The sequence below is a fragment of the Patiria miniata genome, unplaced genomic scaffold, assembly GCF_015706575.1.
Source record: "Patiria miniata isolate m_02_andy unplaced genomic scaffold, ASM1570657v1 HiC_scaffold_5, whole genome shotgun sequence".
Classification (NCBI taxonomy): Eukaryota; Metazoa; Echinodermata; class Asteroidea; order Valvatida; family Asterinidae; genus Patiria; species Patiria miniata.
In genome coordinates this window covers 3,657,281-3,678,198 of record NW_024037072.1, presented here as the reverse complement: position 1 = coordinate 3,678,198, position 20,918 = coordinate 3,657,281, and the positions used below count along the sequence as shown (strand labels likewise).

The 20,918-nt window shown below is 40.5% G+C and overlaps 2 protein-coding genes across 5 annotated transcripts in view; one reads left to right on the top strand and one right to left on the bottom strand.

Moving 5' to 3' along the window:
• Positions 1–809: 809 nt before the first annotated feature.
• Positions 810–5,814, bottom strand: LOC119741719 (39S ribosomal protein L23, mitochondrial-like). 2 transcript variants are annotated; one of them, XM_038217589.1, is made up of 5 exons: positions 5,729–5,814; positions 3,983–4,105; positions 2,964–3,120; positions 1,963–2,165; positions 810–1,861 (listed from the first exon to the last, which is right to left on the bottom strand). In XM_038217589.1, the coding sequence occupies exons 1-4, from the start codon at positions 5,743–5,745 to the stop codon at positions 2,007–2,009; spliced, it is 456 nt and encodes a 151-aa protein (XP_038073517.1). In that variant the 5' UTR covers positions 5,746–5,814; the 3' UTR covers positions 810–1,861; positions 1,963–2,006. The 2 variants fall into 2 exon arrangements, with proteins under 2 accessions (XP_038073517.1, XP_038073516.1); XM_038217588.1 differs by having other exon boundaries at positions 813–2,165.
• Positions 5,815–10,243: 4,429 nt separating this feature from the next.
• LOC119741600 (neurobeachin-like protein 1) overlaps positions 10,244–20,918 on the top strand; it is a 55,817-nt gene continuing 45,142 nt past the window's right edge. For 2 of the 3 annotated variants that reach the window (XM_038217416.1, XM_038217418.1), the window contains exons 1-10: positions 10,244–10,319; positions 11,269–11,360; positions 12,215–12,388; positions 13,311–13,413; positions 14,448–14,587; positions 15,345–15,418; positions 16,195–16,289; positions 17,219–17,401; positions 18,919–19,009; positions 19,915–20,021. In XM_038217416.1, coding sequence (XP_038073344.1) covers positions 10,302–10,319; positions 11,269–11,360; positions 12,215–12,388; positions 13,311–13,413; positions 14,448–14,587; positions 15,345–15,418; positions 16,195–16,289; positions 17,219–17,401; positions 18,919–19,009; positions 19,915–20,021 — 1,077 coding nt within the window. In that variant the 5' untranslated portion in view covers positions 10,244–10,301. The remainder of the gene's footprint in view (positions 10,320–11,268; positions 11,361–12,214; positions 12,389–13,310; positions 13,414–14,447; positions 14,588–15,344; positions 15,419–16,194; positions 16,290–17,218; positions 17,402–18,918; positions 19,010–19,914; positions 20,022–20,918) is intronic. The other variant, XM_038217417.1, reaches the window with a different exon arrangement.

The following is a 20,918-nucleotide window of genomic DNA, read 5'->3' as shown; positions in this document are numbered from 1 at the left end:
CTATTAGTCCCTTTTTTTGAGACACTGTTGGACACAAAAGGAGGGCGGCTTTAGAGTGGATAATAAACTCAAATTTGCCAAAACCAAACGGTGCCCTCCGCAAGCAGGGGCGGATCCAGGAATGTTCGCGGGGGGGGGGGGGGTGGTGGGGTGTTCATCGGCCCAAAAATCTGAAATGTAGGGTTTTTTCTCCGGACACTTGGTCTCGGGGGGGGGGGGGGTAGTCTATGTAGAACGGGTGATACTCAGACTAGGGGGGGGGGGGGGGGGGCTCGTACCATACTTTCAATGGGGGCGCTGTTCAAATTCGACGATTATTAACACTATATCACAGAATAGTGTATAACCCCCAACCAAGCTGCCTCTGTCCGTATTTTGTGCAAAGGCGGACATTATTACCAGTAAAAAAAAATTGGGTGTCAGAGCGATGGGGGGTGGGGGGGGGTTCGCATTTGCTTTCATGAATTTCTATGGAAACCGTTTTTTTTTTACCCCCCCCCCCCCCCCTGATCCGCGCCTGGCCATATCTCAAAAAGGCTCAGTACAGTGTTATGTGCTAATGGCATCACTATAATTATTGAGGTGTAAATTTAGGGGTCTGGTGAAATAACCACGGACTTAGCCCATTCGTTGGCATTGCGGGGTTATCCTATACAATAGCACTGCCTGGTTGACAGTTAACAGTAAGCTGGCAAGTTAGTCAGTCAGTGAGGTATAAAGAGGACATGAAGCTGGCCCTCTGGGACCAGCAAAATATTGTTGGCCGGGGACAGACAACTTAATATAGCAGCTGTGAACATACATCAAGATAGTTGTATTCATTAACCTTTATTTTCATCCATTATTCAAATGACAGTACTTGCATATTTATGACCAAGCATAAGGTCAATTCAAGCGCTGCATGTAAGACCTTTATTCTGTTTATGTACAAAGTAGTCCCCAAAAAAGCTTACACTTTCTCAGAGTAAAATTTATCAAAATTGAAGACACAGGTTAAAATTATTTTTTTAACTACAAGATGTTCGTGGTATATGGTGAAAACAGCGTAAAAAAATAAAGCTCAAAGTACGAAATAGTTGCCATTTACAGGGAAATGATCAGAAACTAGTTTGTCCACATATATGGCAGTCATGTAGACCTAATTACAGTAATTGCAGTGCTATTGTTTTGACCATATCTCATAGACTTGCATATGGATAAATTGGTTTTTGACCATTGCCATTTCTTAATTTGGGCTCTTTTTTCAGAGCCGTTTTCACTATATATCATGAAGATGATGTAGTTTAGGAAAACCTTGAAACAATTTTAACATGTCTCCCGAATTCCAAGAAATCTGATCTGAAAAAGTGTAAACCTCTTTTTGAACCACCCTGTACAAGAACACATCAACTTTAACCCATTCGATTGCATGTTTCAAAATTTAAAAGTAAAAGGCAAAGATTAACTTTTCCTCTATTCTATGCATTTTAATCTTTCAACATGCATTTTGATTCAGAAGTTTTCACTGAATCATGTTCTGAAAACATTTTACAAAACAAATCACAGTTTCCCTGGAGATTTTCACTTCTCACAGATTTTTTTAAAATTGTAGACGTAAGACTTTTTGCTGGATTTTCAAAACTGTCCAAAGAAGCTGAAGCGGTGGCATTAATCCAAAATTGTTGACTAGCAATCATCTACACAAAATATCCAGAGTCACCTCAACAACAACAATTCTGCAACAGATGGTCCATTTTTGACAGCATGGTTATGCTTGCAGAAATCGGTCAGATTTTAAATTGATGGTGATCAGTTTGCAAGCCATGTCCTGGTTCAAACTTGGAAGTGAAATCCGCAGTGTCTCCTTGGCTGCAACCACTATGCAGGCACTTCATAAATTATCTATCCCTCCAAGTTTCTCAGTTCCTGGAAGACAAAAGAAGGACAATCCCAGTTTTTGCTTTCCACAGTTTCACACACCGTTGCGCAGAGATGATTCTCACCGCCATTTTGTGTCCAGCAACTGTTCATACACCAAACCACGACGGTACACCGCTTCGCTTCCGCAGCTGATCGTCCCTGACTTTCTGTCTGCCTTTGACTTCCTCGATCAATTCTTCGTCCGTTTTTTCCTCTTCCGTCTTGGTGAAGAGGTTCTCTGGAAACTGGAAGGTCTGACCCTCGCCCTGCAAGAACAGAGAAATGAGGCAAAATTACTCATATTAATTCTAACCCTGCCAGACGCAACACAGTGCATTGAGAAGTTGAAAAGTCTGGTCACTTTGATGCATTCAGCTATCAACACCAGTGCATAAATGGCCGCTTCTGAGACAATGAGGGCTAGTCCCATTGATAAATGCCACAGTTGTATCCTGCTGAATCTGGTGACCACGGACTCTGAGGCAGTTTGGCCTTGAGACTTTTGACCTGATGGATCTGGCTGCACTGGGCAGGCTTGTCATTTAGACAAGTGTTGCATGTTGCAAAGTTAGGCAGGGATTCTAGCCAAAACACCCTGGAATCACTTCCAAAAATCAAAATCAGGTTATCAAATATTTGATTACCTTTTCCTAGTGCATCAAGCCCCATGTAAAGAAACAAAGGCTCAACTGTAAATCTTAAAGCAATTCTGTGGTTGCACGATCTCACAAATCTCTGTTGTGAGTTGGTGAGTTTCTGAAAAAAACTGGGGAGAAAATCACCATTTTGGACGACATGCTCTGCCCATCGGCTGCCCCACTGATCGTCTCGCATCCCCTACCCCAACTTGGTCCCCTGCCCCAACCTGGTCTCCAGATGGGCACGGCATACTGTCCAAAACATTGAGTTCCCCCCGATTCTTTTCAGAACCTCACAAACTCACAAAAGAGATATGTTACATGGTGCTACCGCAAACTTATTTTATATACTGCAAAATCCTCTAAAACTTCTTGGAACATTTTTGAAGGATCTTGGAGGGTGTGGATGGATGTGTATCTACTTACCAGCGTGACATGCGCCAATTTGAAGTCATCCTTAGGTTTGTATCTCCTGTTTTTATGGTCCCGTTTGAATGCCACGTAGATGATATGTGTGTTAACCCTTGCAACGGGGACATTGTAGATTCTCTCCAGGTAGTTTTTGACGTCAAATTTTGTCATGCTAGGAGAAAAAAATTAAGTGTGTTGTCTCATAAATTCTTGGTGCAGCTTAAAAACTAAGTATTGCAACTTGCAAGTTTCGTTTTATTAAAACCCTGACCCTGCTCAATCCAACAAGATCCAACTATTTTACATATTTGTTGGGTCCTGTTGGACTGAGCAGTAAACCCCTTGTATATACTCCTGTTAGACTCTGTTGGATTCAGCAGGCAACTGAAAACATTCAGAGTCGGATTCTGTTGGGAACTGGTAAATAACCCTAAGTTGGACTCTGTTGGATCCAGCAGCAAACAGAAAAATAAGGCACAGTTGGATGCTGTTGGATTGAGCATGCCAGTCATTTTATATTTTCAGATACCCAACAACTGGGCAAGTTGGTTTGTGTGGGACTGTGTTGGATGGAGCAGGAAACTCATGTGGATATGCAGTCATAAACAGCTGTGTGTATCTATAGGCCTAGAACTTTTCGGCAATTTGTCAATTTTGTTGCTGGTTGAGTCTTCAGACCCAAGGGGAAGCCACTTCATCCCCACTTGCCTCTCTCCACCCAGGAGTACAAATGGGTACCAGCATTAGCTGGGGAGTAAGTGCAATGGACTAGCATCCCATCCACGGGGAACAGAAATACTCTCAGTTGTTTCATGCCACTGAAACCGGAGATAAACGCCGGCCTAGTGAGCCATATTGGCTTGTGACAGACTTTACTACTACTAGTACTACTACTTTTTCAGACCCAAAGTGCAATTGAAAATCATGGAATGACAGAAAGGTATGAAAGGGTTACCAAAGTAAAGAAAATAGAAAACATGGGTAGTTGGTGCCTCACATCCAAGGATTATTAATGTGTGATCATGGCTACTTACGTGACAGGACATTCAAATGTAACAACATTGGGTGGTCTTTCTTTGTCCGACTTCAGCAACTTTATGAAGAAATCCGTGAAGAACACTCGTCGCTGCGGATTGCCTTTGACATACAGTGGGTACCTGTGCATGGAGGAATTGAAAAGGAATAGTCTGCAGTTTCAGTTGTCCAACATTGCATAGATGCTTACAGATGGATTCTTCGAGGGAAATACAGAGCATACACCTATAGGTTTTACATATAACAGGATTAGGCCAAGTAAAAAAATAAAACAGGTTCTCGTCCCCGGCTGCTTCCTTTTTTCCGCCCTCCTCTCTCTCTCTTTTTTTTTTAAATTCATACAATTGCAATATATTTTGCAAATATATATTGTCAATATACTGTCTTTTTATCTGTTTCCAACACAATTGTAGCTATGTAGAAAGGGTTTCGGCTCTTTTGAACACAATTTTGTATCTCCAAAAAAAAAGGCGATAAAATGGAAGAGTCCATTTGCCATCTTGAAAGAAAAAAAAAAAAAAAGCGCCCGCCTCCATCATGATTATAAACAACCCGGACGAGAACTATTATTTTTTTTACTCGGCCTTAATTGATGGCTTGTTGTCCCTTGAAGCCAGTATTTTGGTTCTCTAAGTTTTTGTCCAAGCTTAGATAGATGAATTCTTCTCTTTCTGTCTTTCGAGTTTTGTGGGTGCCCCTGGGGTGTGTGACAATCCCCTGGGTATGGTAGCCAGGGAGACGGCGATGGTGGTCTCCAACTAGTTGCTATGGAAGAGTTGTAACAAAGTGGACAAAGTTTCAAAAAGAATAAACCTTTCCGCAATTTCATGAGATATAAATAAAGCAGATGAAAGCACACAAGTCTATGGGGGACGTGGTAACCGAATCCGAATCCGCATTCTGCCATTTTTCAAATTAGGCCAAAAAAGTAATAGTTCTGCTTTCGGTTATTCTACATGTACCTACCCTATTTTTACAGCCCCTACCCTAATTTTTTTGGGGGAAAATGAGGACAAAAAACTAGAAAATCATCAATTACTACCTTTTACCCTTGACTACACGCAGATACCTCCACATATGATCGTACATTAAAAAAATATTTCCCTACCTACCTACCCTATTTTCAAATGCCATGTTATCGGAAGCAGAACTATTTTTTTTTGGCCTTATCAAAAAAGAAGATGGAAACTTTTGTACGCACAAAACTTGTAGAGCATACATGTACAAAACATCTTAAACATGTTGAACCATGTCATGGTGCTGGGAAAAAAATGCATTTACTTCAAAACATTTCGTTGGTACCTCGTTACGATTTCACAATTGTATGGCAAATTGTTTATCTCTCGAAAATTCGTGGAATCATGATGTGTACACTACACGTGCGTTGAAATTGCGAATGCGATAATCAGTTAATCGTGTTAATTAGTTATTGACCAAAATACTTTAATGTAGGCCTATAATTATAAAAGCTTAATCTCTCTCTACAAAACTTGTTCTCCATTTCTTTGTAGGCCTAGTATTCATTCATTCATGTAATAAAAAAATCATGTTTAAAGGCTTGAGGAAGTTGAGGGCGCTATTTACTGTGAACGAAAACTAGGCCCTCGACGACTCCTGCAGTACAAAAAACTACAAATTCCCTTTAAATGATTTGAATTTAACTTCCGATTTAGATACATTATTGTCCTCTGTAAACCTACAACACTAAAACAACATATGCTATATACATTTATGAAGTTATTTACCTTAAAAACCGTGACATTTTATTCTAAAAAAACACGAGCCCCGCCAGTGTGGTTCCTTGCTCTATGCTCCAACCAACTACAGAGGGCGCTAAAATTGTAGTAGGTGGACCAAACGGCTACTTTATGTACCTCCTTTCATCAGATATATGAATATTGTTTAAACACCGGTGCTAACAATTATTTTTTTACTCTAAATATTATTTTAACATTAAAAGAGGCATGAAATAAAGATCTGAGACCCGAAAGTATTTTAAAAACGAGTTTGTCTAATACTTGATGAATTGAAACATTAAACAGTCAAAGAATCTATGGAGTGCCATCGGTGTCATGTCAAAAAGTGTCTGGTGCGAAATATTATCCATTGATTAAATTGTCATGCCTCGATGACTGTTGCCGGAAGTGTAAATATTTGCCGAGTTGTAGTGACCCCCCCCCCCCTCCTCCTTTCCGTCTTTATTTTTTTATATTTGTTCTTGTTCTTTTTTTCCCTTTTTCCAGGCCATTCAATTTGAATTGAATTTAAACTTTTAGTATACCAGAGATGTGGGATACCTATAAACAGTAGAAAACACTGCAGCTAGGTACTAGAAATCGAAAATGCTGCAAAAATCCAGCAAAAAATCTTGCGAAAGGAAGGCACCAGAAATAACAATTTTCTGTGAAAGATTGCAAAAATACATCAAAAAAATTAGCATCGGAGATAAACCGTGAAAATGATATTAAAAAGCTGGGAAAATATATTTTTAAAAAAGAGAAAAAAATATTAGCTAGTGTGAGTAGTGTAATATATAACCCTGAACACACGCTATCTCGGCTGCGCTGCCACTATTTTGCGCCGGACACTTTTTGCGTGACACCAATTGGCTGCTCACTTCATAATCACTTCGCCCCACGACCACTTTGTTAATTGCTACTTCGCCCCCTCAAAACTTTGCCCCAGTTAACATTATAAATACGTGTACTTTTATTGCTTGAACGAAGTGTCAATGGGGCGAGATGATTATCTGAGAGAGTATTAATGGGGCGAATTGTGGTCTGAACAAAGTGACCGAAACCGACACCGCCTTCATTATCATTGTAAATTCGTAGAATTATGTATACTCTATTGATCACTGATAAATTCTAACTTCACAGTATCATAAGCATAAGCAGGGTTAGCTTAAATAACTTGTGAAAGGTTGTCTTGTTATCGTTTCAATGTTAAAGAAACATTGAAGTGAGTGGCGCCGTCCCGCATGAATTTGGGTCGCATCTTCTGCAATTGCAACTAAACGCAGACTGTGCAAAAAAGGATTCCTTATTTTGTGATCATCTCTAAAATTGGTTTGTCATCACTCCGATTCTTGAGATACTTCATCCACAATCATTTGCAAGGTAAGATAACGAAAAAATGTTGCAACCTGACGCCAGTTTTTTCTTCATATATCATCTCAATGAAGGTCATTCATTGCAAAAATGATTGATTATTGATGTCACGCCCCAACTGTCGCATCGGTCCCAACTATAGTTGGGCCTGTCCCAACTATAGTTGGGCCTGTCCCAACTGTAGTTCCACAGTTGGGCTGGCCCAACTATAGTTGGGCCTGTCCCAACTATAGTTGGGACGGTCCCAACTGTAAGTTCCACTGTTGGGCTGGCCCATCTATAGTTGGGCCACTCCGATCTTTTTATTTTGCGGTGTCCCAACTATAGTTGACATTGATGTACAACTGTAAAACGTTCCCTACAGCTCTGATACACGTCTGACTTTACTGGGGACCACTGAAATTAGTTATTGATGGGGCGAATCTATAGTTGGGCCACTCCAATCTTTTTATTTTGCGGTCCCAACTATAGTGTACATTGTTGTACGATTATAAAACATCTATACTACAATTCAAGGAATCTCTGTCTGTCTGTCTGTCCGCCGATTATCTCCAGAACCGGGCACCGTATGAAGTTGAGAATCGGCGGGTGTATTTCTCGGGGCCACAGAATGTGCAGTGCCAAGTTTGAAGTTTTTTGGAACAGCGGTTCTCGGTTCTCGAAAAAGCTGCAAAAAAGCAGTATTTTCGGAGACAAACGTGGCAGCTTAGAACATAACACCACGCACTGCCGTTCTTTTCAATTGTTTACGTCATGTATAGGCTAAAGCGCGCGCGCTCAATATGACGCAAACAATGCACGGACACGCGCACGTGCAGTGGTGTAGGCCGACACATTGTCCAGTACGGGTGAATAGCACTGCATACCATGTTTTCGTATGTACACGGGCACATTATTTTTGCAGTCGACTGAGCGACCATTGTAGGTGGTCGAACTTCAAACTTGGCACAAACTTTAACGTAAGTGTGCGTTCAACCTGTGAAAACAACACCATTGAATCGCGTGCGTTGTTTGCACGAGCAGTTCTCCAAAACTCTGCAAGTATGCAACCTATACCAGCGGCAAAGCAATTTGCGCTTCCCGAACATGCACATTTTAGACGGGCACTGCACTAGTTCCCTACAACTCTAATACACATCTGACTTTACTTGGGACCAATGAAATTATCTATGGGTGGGGACCATCTGTAGTTGGGCCACCGCAATATTTTTATTTGGCGGTCCCAACTATAGTTTACATTGATGTACGACTATAAAACATTCCCTACAGCTCTGTTACATACTGTCCGACTTTACTTGGGACCTTTGACATTAGCTATGGGTGGGGCCCATCTATAGTTGGCCGGCCATGGCAATCTTTGAATTTTGCAAAATGTTGCTGGACAATAAAACCCAGCAGCAGCTGGACAACTCATCCAACTAGGCAGTACCACGTGACCGGCCAGCCTTGCGGCATGCATGCACGACGAATACACGGTGCCAGCGCCGCGGAACATCAAGTAATCCAACAAGATCTATCAAGCATGAAGCATCCGGCGCAACTCCAGTCCTAACTATAGTTGGGCCGACCCAACTGCCGCACTATAGTTGGGACAGTCCCAACTATAGTTGGGACCGATGCGATAGTTGGGGCGTGACATTGATATGAATCTGGGCATGAGAAACATTTTCAACTTTGTTAGGAAATACTTAGAAAATTTTCTTGACTCCCCATAGACTTTGTACACAACCGCTGAAGCGGCGTCAAGTTGCAACATTTTTTTCCAAGATAGCATTAGGACTTGTATTTAATTGTCCGAAGTGCAGTGAAGTTCTAAACAATCCAAATTATTATCAACATTTCGCAGTTTAATTTGTCATGTTTGTAATGTTGCCATTCCTCCTCTCCCCTCCCCCCAATTCCCAAGCCAATCCTACGTCATACCAACCCTTATTTTGATATATTATAAGCTCTTTCACCAAATTTGTAGTTTTGAAATTTCATTGGAAAGAATGTTAGGCCTACAACCTGATGCCACTTTTTTTTCTTCCTCATATAAATCATATATCATCTCAATGAAGGTCATTCATTGCTAAAATGATGATAAAGACATGAATCTGGGACTGAGAAATATTTCCAATTTTGTTAGGAAATACTTTAAAAATAAAAGGATTGACTCTCCATAGACTTTGTACACAACCGCTGAAGTGGCGTCAGGTTGCAACATTCTTTCCATTTCATTAATTTTTTCCCTTATTTTTAATGAAATAAACCACAGAGACAAATGAATTTTGTTTTATAGGCCTACTTGATTGCGGCTGACATGGGTTGGCTGTTTTTTGACATGTATGACTATGACCTAGTCCATGTGTTTTTTGGTTGTAATATTGTGGGTTTTTTTGTTTTTTGTTTTTTAAATAAATAGACCTAGTCCCCCTATTTAACAATACAGTTTTTACTTTGTAAAGCTGACCACAATTTGGCCATTGGCATTGCCATTCTGTGGTTTTGAAGTAAGAAAATCATGAAAAAGAACAAAACTAAACAGGATACCACATCAATCAAAAATGGTGAAATAGTTAAGATATAAATGCTTGGTGTAACAATGCTTACATAATGCCCCCCCCTCCAAAAAGGGAAAGAGTGTAGTATCCAGACGCCATTTCTTTGGTTGTGTACAAATCTGTGGAGAGTCGAGTGCATTTTCAAAGTGTTTTCTAACAAAATTGGAAAGATTTCTCAGTCCAAGCTTTTTGTTTGGTGCCCCCACCGATGACTTTTACACAAATTGCACGTTCGGGTCGAAACAGGACCTGAAAAATAGCTCTCAAAAGTACCTTTTGTATTCATTTCATGACAGAAACAATAGTCGTTTTTATTTCATCACACCTTAGGCTACATATACCCGAAAAATGACGGAAATGTCTTTGAGCATTCCACAACCTCTTTAAAACCAATGCAGGATTTAGGAGTAATTTGGAGGGGCTCGAGAAACAAAACAAATGTACTTTTCTTATGATAATTATCATACATGATTCATACATATTTTTTTTCACAGGCATCCCTTTCTCTTTGAGCAAGCTCCCATGATGTGATCACACACTGCACAGAGGTCTCTGAGCATCCAAGCATGTCTTCAACGGAGTCCAGCTCAGGCCTGGGCCAAGGCCAAGGCCAAGGCCAAGACCTTAGGCCAGGCAGCGGCAATGAGCAACTCTATCAGTTATGGATGCTCTACACCAGTACGGTATGTGTTCTCAAGCATTAATGGTGTCTGTGATCCAATATGCAGAGTTGTAATTGAGTCATCATAAGCCATCATATGTCAATCACAAGTCATCCTAAGTGATCACAAGTCATCACAAGTCAGTCATAAGTCTGCTGTAGTCTTCAATTGTGAAGTTAGCGCTTAACTGGAAGAAGAAGTCAATGTATGCTCGAATATTGTGTCTGTGATCCAATATGCAGAGTTGTAATTGAGTCATCATAAGACATCATATGTCAATCACAAGTCATCACAAGTCATCACAAGTCAGTCACAAATCAATGTATGCTCAAATAACGTGACTGTGTTCCAATCTTCAGGGCTGTAACAATGCCATATCAAGTTAATCACATCAGTCACAAGTCAGTTTATGCTCAGATATTGTGTCAAGGTTTTGATATCGTTTGTCAATCACAAACCAATCACATTTCAATTTGGGCATTTCACAATGCAGTGTGCCACCAAGAGTTTACCACAGAGAGTTCATTTTTCCCAGTGCATTGTGGGAGATGGTCGACAAATTTGCAGTGCGGGACATTTCAAATTGTTAGTTTTTCCGGTCATTAGTTTCGTAAGTGTATGATTCGAGTATATGTTTGCGCTTTTCTTTATCAATTTTTTTTTGTAAGGTGGCAGAATGCTATGCCCCAATCTATAACAAATCAGCTCAAGTTGTCTACTGACACTCATTCAAATTGGCCGTGTTTTGTCGACCGTAAACTTAAAAAATGGACTCTCCATGGCAAACTCTTGGTGGAGCACTGCATTGTGAATCGCCAGAATTACAAGTCAGTCGCAAGTCAACAACACATCCATCAAGTCATCCACAAGGCAGTCACAGGGTAATCAGAAGTTGCTCACCAGTCATCATTTATGTTCCTGTTGTCTTAATTTTCAAACCATTTGAAACACATTCCTGTTTCTTTTGTAGTCGGACGTGCAGTTCTTCAGGCAGTATCTTGAGAGGTTTACAGAGGACTACAACAGAGAAATAGACCTGGAATTCAGACATCTTGAAGAAGGGTAAGTTAGCAGAAGGGTCCGACATTGCAAAACATTTATGGGTTTTTTCGCAAAATTTACAAAAACTCTTTTTTGTGTTTGGACTTAATTACAATGTATGTTCAATCCTTTTTTTCAGAGGGTAGCTTATTTATATGAAACACGTCCATGTTTTATCAAGTTTATGGTTTCCATGGCAATGCGGGAGGTCTTTTTTGTACAATCAATCGTACAATCAGACAACTGAAAATGCACGATCGATATTTTTTTAAACACTCAAACGTACCAGTCTATAACACTGTTGTTTTGCATTTCAACAAAATAATGGGAAAGATTCCCTTACCAGGCCATCACTATTTTTTTCCCTGCAGTGACCTATAAGCCATCAGAAAGTGATAATATGTCGTAAAAAGTCAAATTTACCAGGGAATATATTGAAGCATTTACTGAGAAAACACTCAGAAATTTTCAGACAAGCTTCATAGGGTTTGTGCACAGGGTGACCAGTGATGTCCAGGTATGGAAATCTTTCCAAGTAATGCGAAAAAATACGCAGGGCTGGATGGCTCAATTTGTATACCACTAGTAAAAGATTCTGGAGGTCACATGTTTTATCTCCACTAATTAGTCAGTTAGTCACTAATTATCTCAGGAATCCGAGCTTGAATTTTTAATTGGGAGGCCATTTAGCGTTAAAATGCTTAAAAATTTGCTCAAAAAGGCCACCGTTAATTTTAACAATTTGCACTGTTTCAGAGAAGCCTTAACCATGGAAAATAATGACCATTTTAGTATTGGTGCCCTCTATGATATCAATCTCGACAATTTTCTGTCGTCAACTAGAAATTGTAACTGTTAAAACTTGTTTTTAACAGACAACCCTTAGAAGGGCCAGGAATGGCCAAGCTGCCTGGGAACATCTTACAAGTCATGACTAAACAGCTGGACGGGTGTGCTCAACAGTGTGCTGAGAGTGAGAGTAGCACCGTGTCACAGGACACCATCGACTTTGCTGTGCAGATAGTGCAGGCACTGACTATCATTTGCAGGTAGGAACGTAGCTGGTGTTATCAGTCACTGGAATCTTTGAGATCTTATTTCTACTGAAGTTAGATAAAGATATCAAACAAGGGAGAAACTTCTGTATTGAGTCGATAAGTGCAAAAAAAAGGGGGGGACTTTTTTCTATTTATATGTATATTGGAGTTTGGCTTGGAAAGGAATTTTGTATAATTTTGTTCCAAGTTTAATACTGAAGTTTTAATATCACCAACACCAAAATGAGATTATATTACCCAGATTCAAACGTGGCCTCTGACCACCCGGCAAGCTCGGTGGTCGAGTGGATAAGACGTCTGCACTAGGAATTAAGCGGTTATGGGTTCGAGTACAACCATAGGAAGCTGGTGAATTTTCGTTACAAGTTGTCAGAAGGCACTGAATATACAGTGTTCATAGAATTACATTGGTTAAAGTTACATGTTCGTGCAGGTTACCCCTTCATTAACCCTAACCTTCCCAAATCCTCCAAAATCCGCTTTGCAAAATGGAGGATTTTGCAGGATTGAGGCTATATGGCAAAAATGTGTGGCTGATTTTGGAGGATGCACTGTGTCAAGGTCTTGGGCCACACCTTATGTTGTTTATGCTCAGCTGTTCAGAAAATTAGGCCTGCTTGTAGATTATACTTGAAATCCACTGTTCCAGGATATCACTGGCTCTGCCTCAACATATTGAAAGTGATTGCTGGAAGATTTTGCAGGATTGAGGCAGTGGTCACCCCTCCAAGGACCACATTCAAGAAATAACGGAGGACTTAGTAGGATTGTGGCTGTAAGCAATTTTAACATGCAGGCAGTAGGAGGATTTTGCAGGATTGGGGATGCATCCTAGCAAAAAATGCCTAGGGAGTTAGGGTAAATATTTGGATTTGGTACTTACAGAGTTTTTCAACTGTTTGTTTTATTTTAGGCATCATGATAACTTGGCCTTGGTTGCATCGTGCGAGTACCTGAAATACATTGTTCCCATGACATCCAACATAATAAAGAAGATGACTGCTGCTGATGATTGGGTATACATTCACATTTTATTTCAAAAATATGTTCAAAGTAAGAAAATTGGAGGGAAAAAACACAATTCTCAGATATTAATATGTATTAAATCTATATTGCGTTTGTCGTTTTTGGAAAAAAAATTGATTTCTCTAGATTTTGTGCATCCCTTAAGCCTATGTATAAATTACAAACAAGCTTATCAATACCATGTTGTTTATTGTGTGATTTGAGCATCATAGTTATATAGACCGAATTTATCATCATATGTTCAAAACAGCAATCACGTAAAGTTCATGTTCCATCCATAAGGGTTGGTGATTCGACCATCCTGCCATCTAATCAAGTCAGAAATCTGGGCATTATCTTAGATTCATCTCTATCCATGGAACCTCACCTTACATCAATCTCTAGATCAGTCTGCATGTCGATTCGTAACATCGGACACGTACGAAAATATCTTGACAAACACACAACTGAAATACTTGTTCATGCTTTCATCACATCCAAAATCGACATGGGCAATTCACTATTGTATGGCATTAACCTAAATCAACTAAACCGTTTGCAGCGACTACAAACTAATCTCTCTCACTAGTAAACATTCTCACATCACTCCTGTACTAGCAGATCTCCACTGGCTTCCAGTATCATAAAGAATCAAATACAAACTTGGCCTATTCGTGTTCAAAATCCTCCACAACAATGCACCGGAGTAACTCATCAACCTCATCCACCCCTACTCAACAGCACGCAATGGACTCCGCTCCAGTGAGCTCATGATGCTTCACGAGCCCAGGACCTCCACTCTTTGGGGTGGCAGATCCTTTACTGCAGCATCAGCCCGAGTGTGGAACCAAGTCCCTCTGGCTATCAAATCATCTCCATCCATCACAACATTTAAGACAAACATAAAATCTCACCTGTACAAACAAGCTTACTCTCACAACACACAATCCTAACTTGACTTTCTCCTCAAGCGCCATGAGCGCCTTTTTTAGGCGGATACCGGCACTTTACAAATGTTCTTTATTATTATTATTATTATGTATAGTCTGAACTGGGTCTCTGCTTGCAGATGAGTTGCAGTGAAGATGGGGACCGGTCTTCCATGGTGTCCTACATCACTCATGTGCTTCATCTGTTTGAGTGCATGTATGACCCCTACCACGTTTGGCGTAAGCAACACAAAAAGTAAGTACATCACAGTTAGGTACATATTTACACAGATCATCACTTTTTGGTTAATTCCTTAAGACCAATCCTGGCACACTATCAATTCCATCACGAAGGCCCCCTTCAATGGCGAAAGCATTGTGCTAGCTATTGTTTAGATAATCCGTCCCGGCGCAGTTGCTTTGTACAATAGCATGTACAATGGTCACTCCATTGAAGGGGGCCTCGTGTGTGTACAGCAATCACATGCCCAGATTCGTGTATACAGAGAACTGTAAATATGCTTATCTTATGTAAATGCTGAGCATGCTTATTTTTGAACTAACATGTAAGTAAACAAAAAATAAAGTCTGTCCCGAGCCAATGTGGCCCATCAGGCCGGCGTTTATCTCCGGTTTCAGTGACATGAAACGACTGAGAATATTTCTATTCCACCTGGATGGAATGCCAGTCCGTCGCAGGTTACTCCCCAGCTAATGCCGGTACCCATTTATACTCATGGGTGGAGAGAAGCAAGTGGGGATTAAGTGGCTTGCCCAAGGACACAAGGTATGGCAAGCAGCTGGATTCGAACCCCTGACCCTCTGATCATGATTCGCGAACCCTAACCGCTGTGCCTCGCTTCCAACTGACAATTATGTAAAACCTCAGAATATAAATAACAAGTGTTTCGTCCCTGTAGCTAATCTGTCTAACCTGACATTTTGGGGAAAACTATGTTCATTTTCTTTTTTGTTTTTATGCTGACTTTAAACTTGTTTCTTTTTTCCCCCAGCTTACAAGTCAATCCATCTCTTTTTAAGCACAGACCGTCCATCCTCAGTGTAGAACTAGTGCCTTTCTTTTATGGTAAGCCAGAGATTTAAATTAAGTTATTTACAAGTGCTAACATAGGACTATAAAAAGCAAGGCTTCACTGCAGAAGGAAATTTCAGTATTTGGAAATTAAAGCAGTTTCTGTAATAGACTGCCTAACAACCTATGAAGTTAATTCAGTAGTAATTTTATTTTTCGCCTGGAATTCATCTTTTGCGGCTATAAAAGGCATTTACTGGGGAAATGCTTGTTCTTGAAAGTATCATTAAAAAGTAGATTATTAATGTACACACCACTGTACCTTGAAAATTTGTGTTACTGTATGTGCAATAATTGTACGAAAGATTTAAAACAAAAACTGGTGAAGTGCTAGTCTGGATTCAAGTTACACATGTTTTTTTTCTTTTCTTTCAAAAACGTTGCTTTTAAATCTATGTGCTTTTATTACTGTCAGATCTGTTTTCCATTTATGTCATGCATTATATGCAATACAAGTATGACATATTGCAGCTGTTGCTGATAATTTAATGGCGAATTCAATATTTCCCTGATGGGAACAGTGTTTTCCAACATTTCCTTTTGCAAATGTATGAATTTCCTGTTACCCCGACCTTCACAAAGGAAACAAAAAATGAAGAAAAAACTCCCCAGAATTCAAGTTATCTGCGGACAAAAGTGAACCTCTAACATTTCTCACTTTCCTTAATAACAAAGGTACATGTTTAATTCATTTCTTCTTTTTCTTTCATGGGAGGCAGTACGATCATTTTAGTTTCCATTTTCCGTTTTGTTATTTATTTTCATGACAGACTGTTTGCAGGAGGGGACGTGGCAGTTATTGCAGTCCCTGGATATTCATGTTCGAGTCATTCACATGTTTGGTGCTGTACTCACAGGGTCACAGGTATTTCATATATTTCATAGTTCTTTTTGTAAGAAAACAAATCCATTCAACCCTAACCTTCCTAACTCCTCCTCCTCTTTGCAAAATAGAGGATTTGATTGAGGCTATATGGCAAAAATGTGCGGCTCATTTTGGAGGATGCACTCTGTCAAGGTCTTGGGCTGAACCTTGTGCGCAGCCGTGCATAAATTTAGGCCTACATTATACTTGAAATCCTCCGCACTTCTCCAGCATGTCGCTGGCTCTGCCTCACTATACTGACAGTGATTGCTGGGTGATTGTGCAGGATTGAGGCAGTGGTCACCCCTCCAAGGACCACATTCAAGAAATAACGGATGATTTTGCAGACTTGAGGCTGTATGCAATTTTTACAAGGATGCGGTTGGAAGATTTTGCACGATTGAGGTTGCATCCCAGCAAAAATGCCTGGGGAGTTAGGGTTAAATCCACTAAATCCTAAAATATTGTCCTTACCGCGTGTATCCCCAAGGATAGATCACCATACATTTAACCAGTATCTTGAGTTTTAGAAGCCATTGGATTGTTTACTTTTTTTAAATTTATTCTCTGTGGAATCACAGCTTTCTCCAGCTTTTTGATGGTCCCAGAGGGCCAGCTGATTGTCCTCTTTGTACCTATCTGACTGACTGACTGACTGACTAATCAGACTGGTTGTAAGCTGGTGATGAGAGCTGGGCAGTGCTATTGTATAGGATTACCTGTGAATGCTAATTTAATTGGCTAAATCCGGCCATTGTGTAAACCAGATTCATAAACAGACTTCCAGTGAATAGCCATTCGGAATAAATAGATTAGATTTTTTTTGGGATCTGACTTAGACCAGCTCTACTAATCTTCTCTAGTCTTGCTTTATGCAAAGCTTAATATACACTGAAACCCTATTATTACTTTGTGATTTCTTTTGGAAGGACAATGCCCAAGTAGCGGTATGCCCAGCTACGGTGGACGTTCTCTTCGGCTTGCTGGACACGCCGGTACCCGGCAGTGATTTAACCATGGCTCAAGCTGGTAACCCGCAGCAGGTGCAGGAACTGGCATTGAAGTGCATAGTTCAGATGATTATTGCCATTCACGGATGTCCGGCTGAACAAGTAAGTAGCCGGAAATGTCCCTCTGTATAAAGTTTTGGCCATTTTGCAAATCCTGGCTTTATCTCCAGCCTCGGCCCTGGAAACATTTCGGATGATTTGATTTCTGAAATGTAAAGACTCATAGCTTTGACTCGCTGTACAGTGGAACGCCACTATACCGAACACCGCTATACCAAACATTCGGCTATACCGAACATCATCCTTGGTTCCCGGTTTTAATGTACAAAACGTACCGAACATTGTTGTTGAAAAAAATCTACCGGTTGTACACGTATTAAACACTATTTGGGCCACTTTTAATTCCCGAACATCAAATGACCCATAGATACATCATGTTTGAATGTTGAAGAGTGATAGATGGCTATTACTTCCCCAAGGAATAGAAGGGAAAACCACCCGTTGCTAAAGTTTCGTGACGACTCCTTGTGCGGCCGCGGGATGTGAGAAATGCCACTTCACTATTGGTCAAAAGAGGGTACCGGCGGTTCAAAATCGCTATACCGAATGATGGTTATTACGAACACTTTCTGTGGATCCAACGATGTTCGTTATAGCGGCATTCCACTGTATAGGATTGTATGATGATATTAATAAATGAACACATTGTGCCAGAATCTTCAAAGTTGGCGACAAAACATTTTGTAGAAGTAAGATCTGAAAAAAAAAATGGCTTCAGATCCAACCTTTTGTATCAAACATTGTTTTCTACATGTAGGGCTGCATTGAGTTGTTATGTGATTACTTTTACTAATTGAAAAGATTACAGAAAGCAGATTTTATTTCTTTGCATCATCTTAAAGGGAAAATACAACATTTGCAAACATCAAAAAATAAAACTACCAAATCATTTTGAAATACCTTGCTGGACTGTTAGTGAATGACAGTGTAAAGCATCCTGTAAAATCATGGCACCTGGTATACTGTCATTTTCAAGAAAAGTGGTATTTTTGTATCAATTTCCAACGCTGATCGGCCGATCAGCGTTGGAAAAAACTGGGTTTTTTTCAAATAGGCTACTGGCCCCAGTTGACCATCGCACTTGTTTGCAATCGATTACACACCTATGAACGGGTACAAGCCAGCTAGACTGGTTCCCTGACCTTACAATTCCCCAAGATATGTAAACTGCTCTGTTTCTTCTTAAATGGAGTCAGGGAACCAGACTACAGGAAAATGATTGTTTTTCTTGGTTTTTATAGCATTTCCGAACCCAAAAGCTCAAAAAAGTCAGTTTTACTATATTTGCTATATATTTCCAACCCCCCAATTCCATCCATTTCTGAAAATTACAGCAAAAGCAAATGATGTATATTCCCTTTAACATCATTTACGAATGTTATGGCCAGTCCATATTTCCATGCGCATTTCAATTTAGTAGGGTAATGACCTATGTTTGAAACCTAATTTTTTGGGTACCTGTGTGTACATTCACCATACCCAGCACTGTGTCGTAGAACAGTGGTGCATCTTAACTCTCAGTACATCTTTCAGCAAGTGTTTGTGCTTGTAACTTACAGAGACAAGTGGAATTGTCAGAGATCATCCAGCAGTTACTTCAGAAACTTTCCAGCGACAATGTGCCCCACCAACTTCAACTAGCAATATTCCGTGAGTATGATAACATGTCCAGTAAGTTACACACAGCAATTTTTGTTCTTCTGCACAAACTCGCATCCTCTTCGCTTGTGGGTAAAGCACCATTAGCAATGCATTCAAATGTCCTTCCTAGTGGTATCTCCCAACTCTCCCTTTTGGAGCCAGGGGGTACTTGTGCAGGCAACCCATGTGCGCAAGAACCTGTGGGCAGGCCGTCAACGCATTATGGGGAAGTTTTTTTATCGTTAGGGAAATTAGGACCGAGTTATATGGGGACTTTCTGCTGCCCCCATAGCATCTTTGGTCCCCGTAGCATCTTCGGTCCCCATAGTACCATGGGACAACTTGTGTATACTCCCCACAGTTACGGAACAAGAATGGGTGGGTGGACCGTCCCGTGTTATGGGGAATTTGTTATCGTTAGGGAAATTAGGACCAAGTTATGGGGACTTCTGCTTTCCCCGCAGGCGTCTTAGGTCCCCATAATACCATGGGACAACTCTTGTGTAGTCCCCACAGTTACGGAACAAGAATGGGTGGGCGGGCTGTGGCTGTGTTATGGAGAAGCTTTCTATTGTTAGGGTAATTAGGACCGAGTTATGGGGACGTTCTGCTGTCCCTGCAGCGTCATTGGTCCCCATAGGACCATGTGACACCTCATGTGTAGTCCCCACAGTTACGGAACAAGAACTTGTATGTGCACACTTGGTGTGCATCCCACACACACAGGAACTGGTACTAGATTGCAAGACGTACCGTGTGCGCATTTATTACAGATAGTGTATGAAATAGTGTATGTAGATTTGATCTGGTGTTGCTTTCGCTTGAGCCATTAAAGTACGGTTGCAAAGGCCTAACTCTCACTTTATGACTGTTGAAGCACAGAGCTTTAATTATAATGGTTTCTTCCATTACAGGCAGCATACCCCAGATCCTTCACAGCCGACGCAAGTTGCCACTCCAAGAGGCTTTCGTTTCAGCGGATGTCTTCAGTACCCTCATCAATATCATTGAAAAAGCTATCGTGAGTACTCCGTAACACACTTTGTAAAGTAAAGGGGGATGAACCTGTATTCACAGGAACGGAGCGCCCATCTCTCTTTCGTTTTGGGCCAGACTCATATGCTGCTGTGGGGGGATCGCCACACCTCCTCCACAGCGAGTCTGTTACCTTCCCAGCATTGAATAATGTCGGTACCCATTTAACACAGTGTATTAAATTCTAGAGTCCATCTCTTCGGAACCTTGTGTACGATAGTAGTATAGCTGTAATGAGCTGCATCACAGAATGGGTACAAAGTTTGCCGAAAAGATGCCGAAATACACCTTGTATGTATGTTTTTTTTGGAAAATATTCCGTCTTGTGAAATAAATCTGGGCATTCAGTATTATGCACTGAAAAAGTGTGCGTAAAGGATCTTGAAGTTGGGCCATATATGGATTTAGTGTTGTGCATTTGCGAATATTTTAATATTTGATTATTCTAACTTGGATTTGTTTGAATAGTTGAATATTTAAAGTGCGTCAATCAAGTTTTACATTGCGTGCGCCAGCGACTGTTGAAAATGGACAGTGAGCTTATTAAAATGATATTAAGAACATCAGGTAGGTATTGATATATTCTTGAGTTATGTGACTGGCTGATATTTAACAGACTTTGAGGAATCAAGTTAGAACTGATATTTCTTCTGGAAGCTCTCAACTCTTGCGTGTAAATGGACTGTTGACAAAAATGTGGCATTTTGATAACCAATAAAACCATGCAACTTATACTAAAGGAATAAATGTCCGTTCGGGAGGTTTTATAACACTCTGTTTAAGACCGGTGGGAGTCTGGATGGGTAATTATCACCCATCCTGACTCCCACGGGTCTTAAACAGTGTGTTTAATACCGACCGAACACACATTTATTCCCATTCA

Bases quoted from the DNA above. Each gene is read 5' to 3' on its own strand.
- LOC119741719 (XM_038217589.1), bottom strand. The intron at 3,121-3,982 runs GTAAGTAGCCAT...TTTTTCTCCTAG, and splicing joins ACATTTGAATGTCCTGTCAC to CATGACAAAATTTGACGTCA. The intron at 2,166-2,963 runs GTAAGTAGATAC...CTGTTCTTGCAG, and splicing joins AATTGGCGCATGTCACGCTG to GGCGAGGGTCAGACCTTCCA.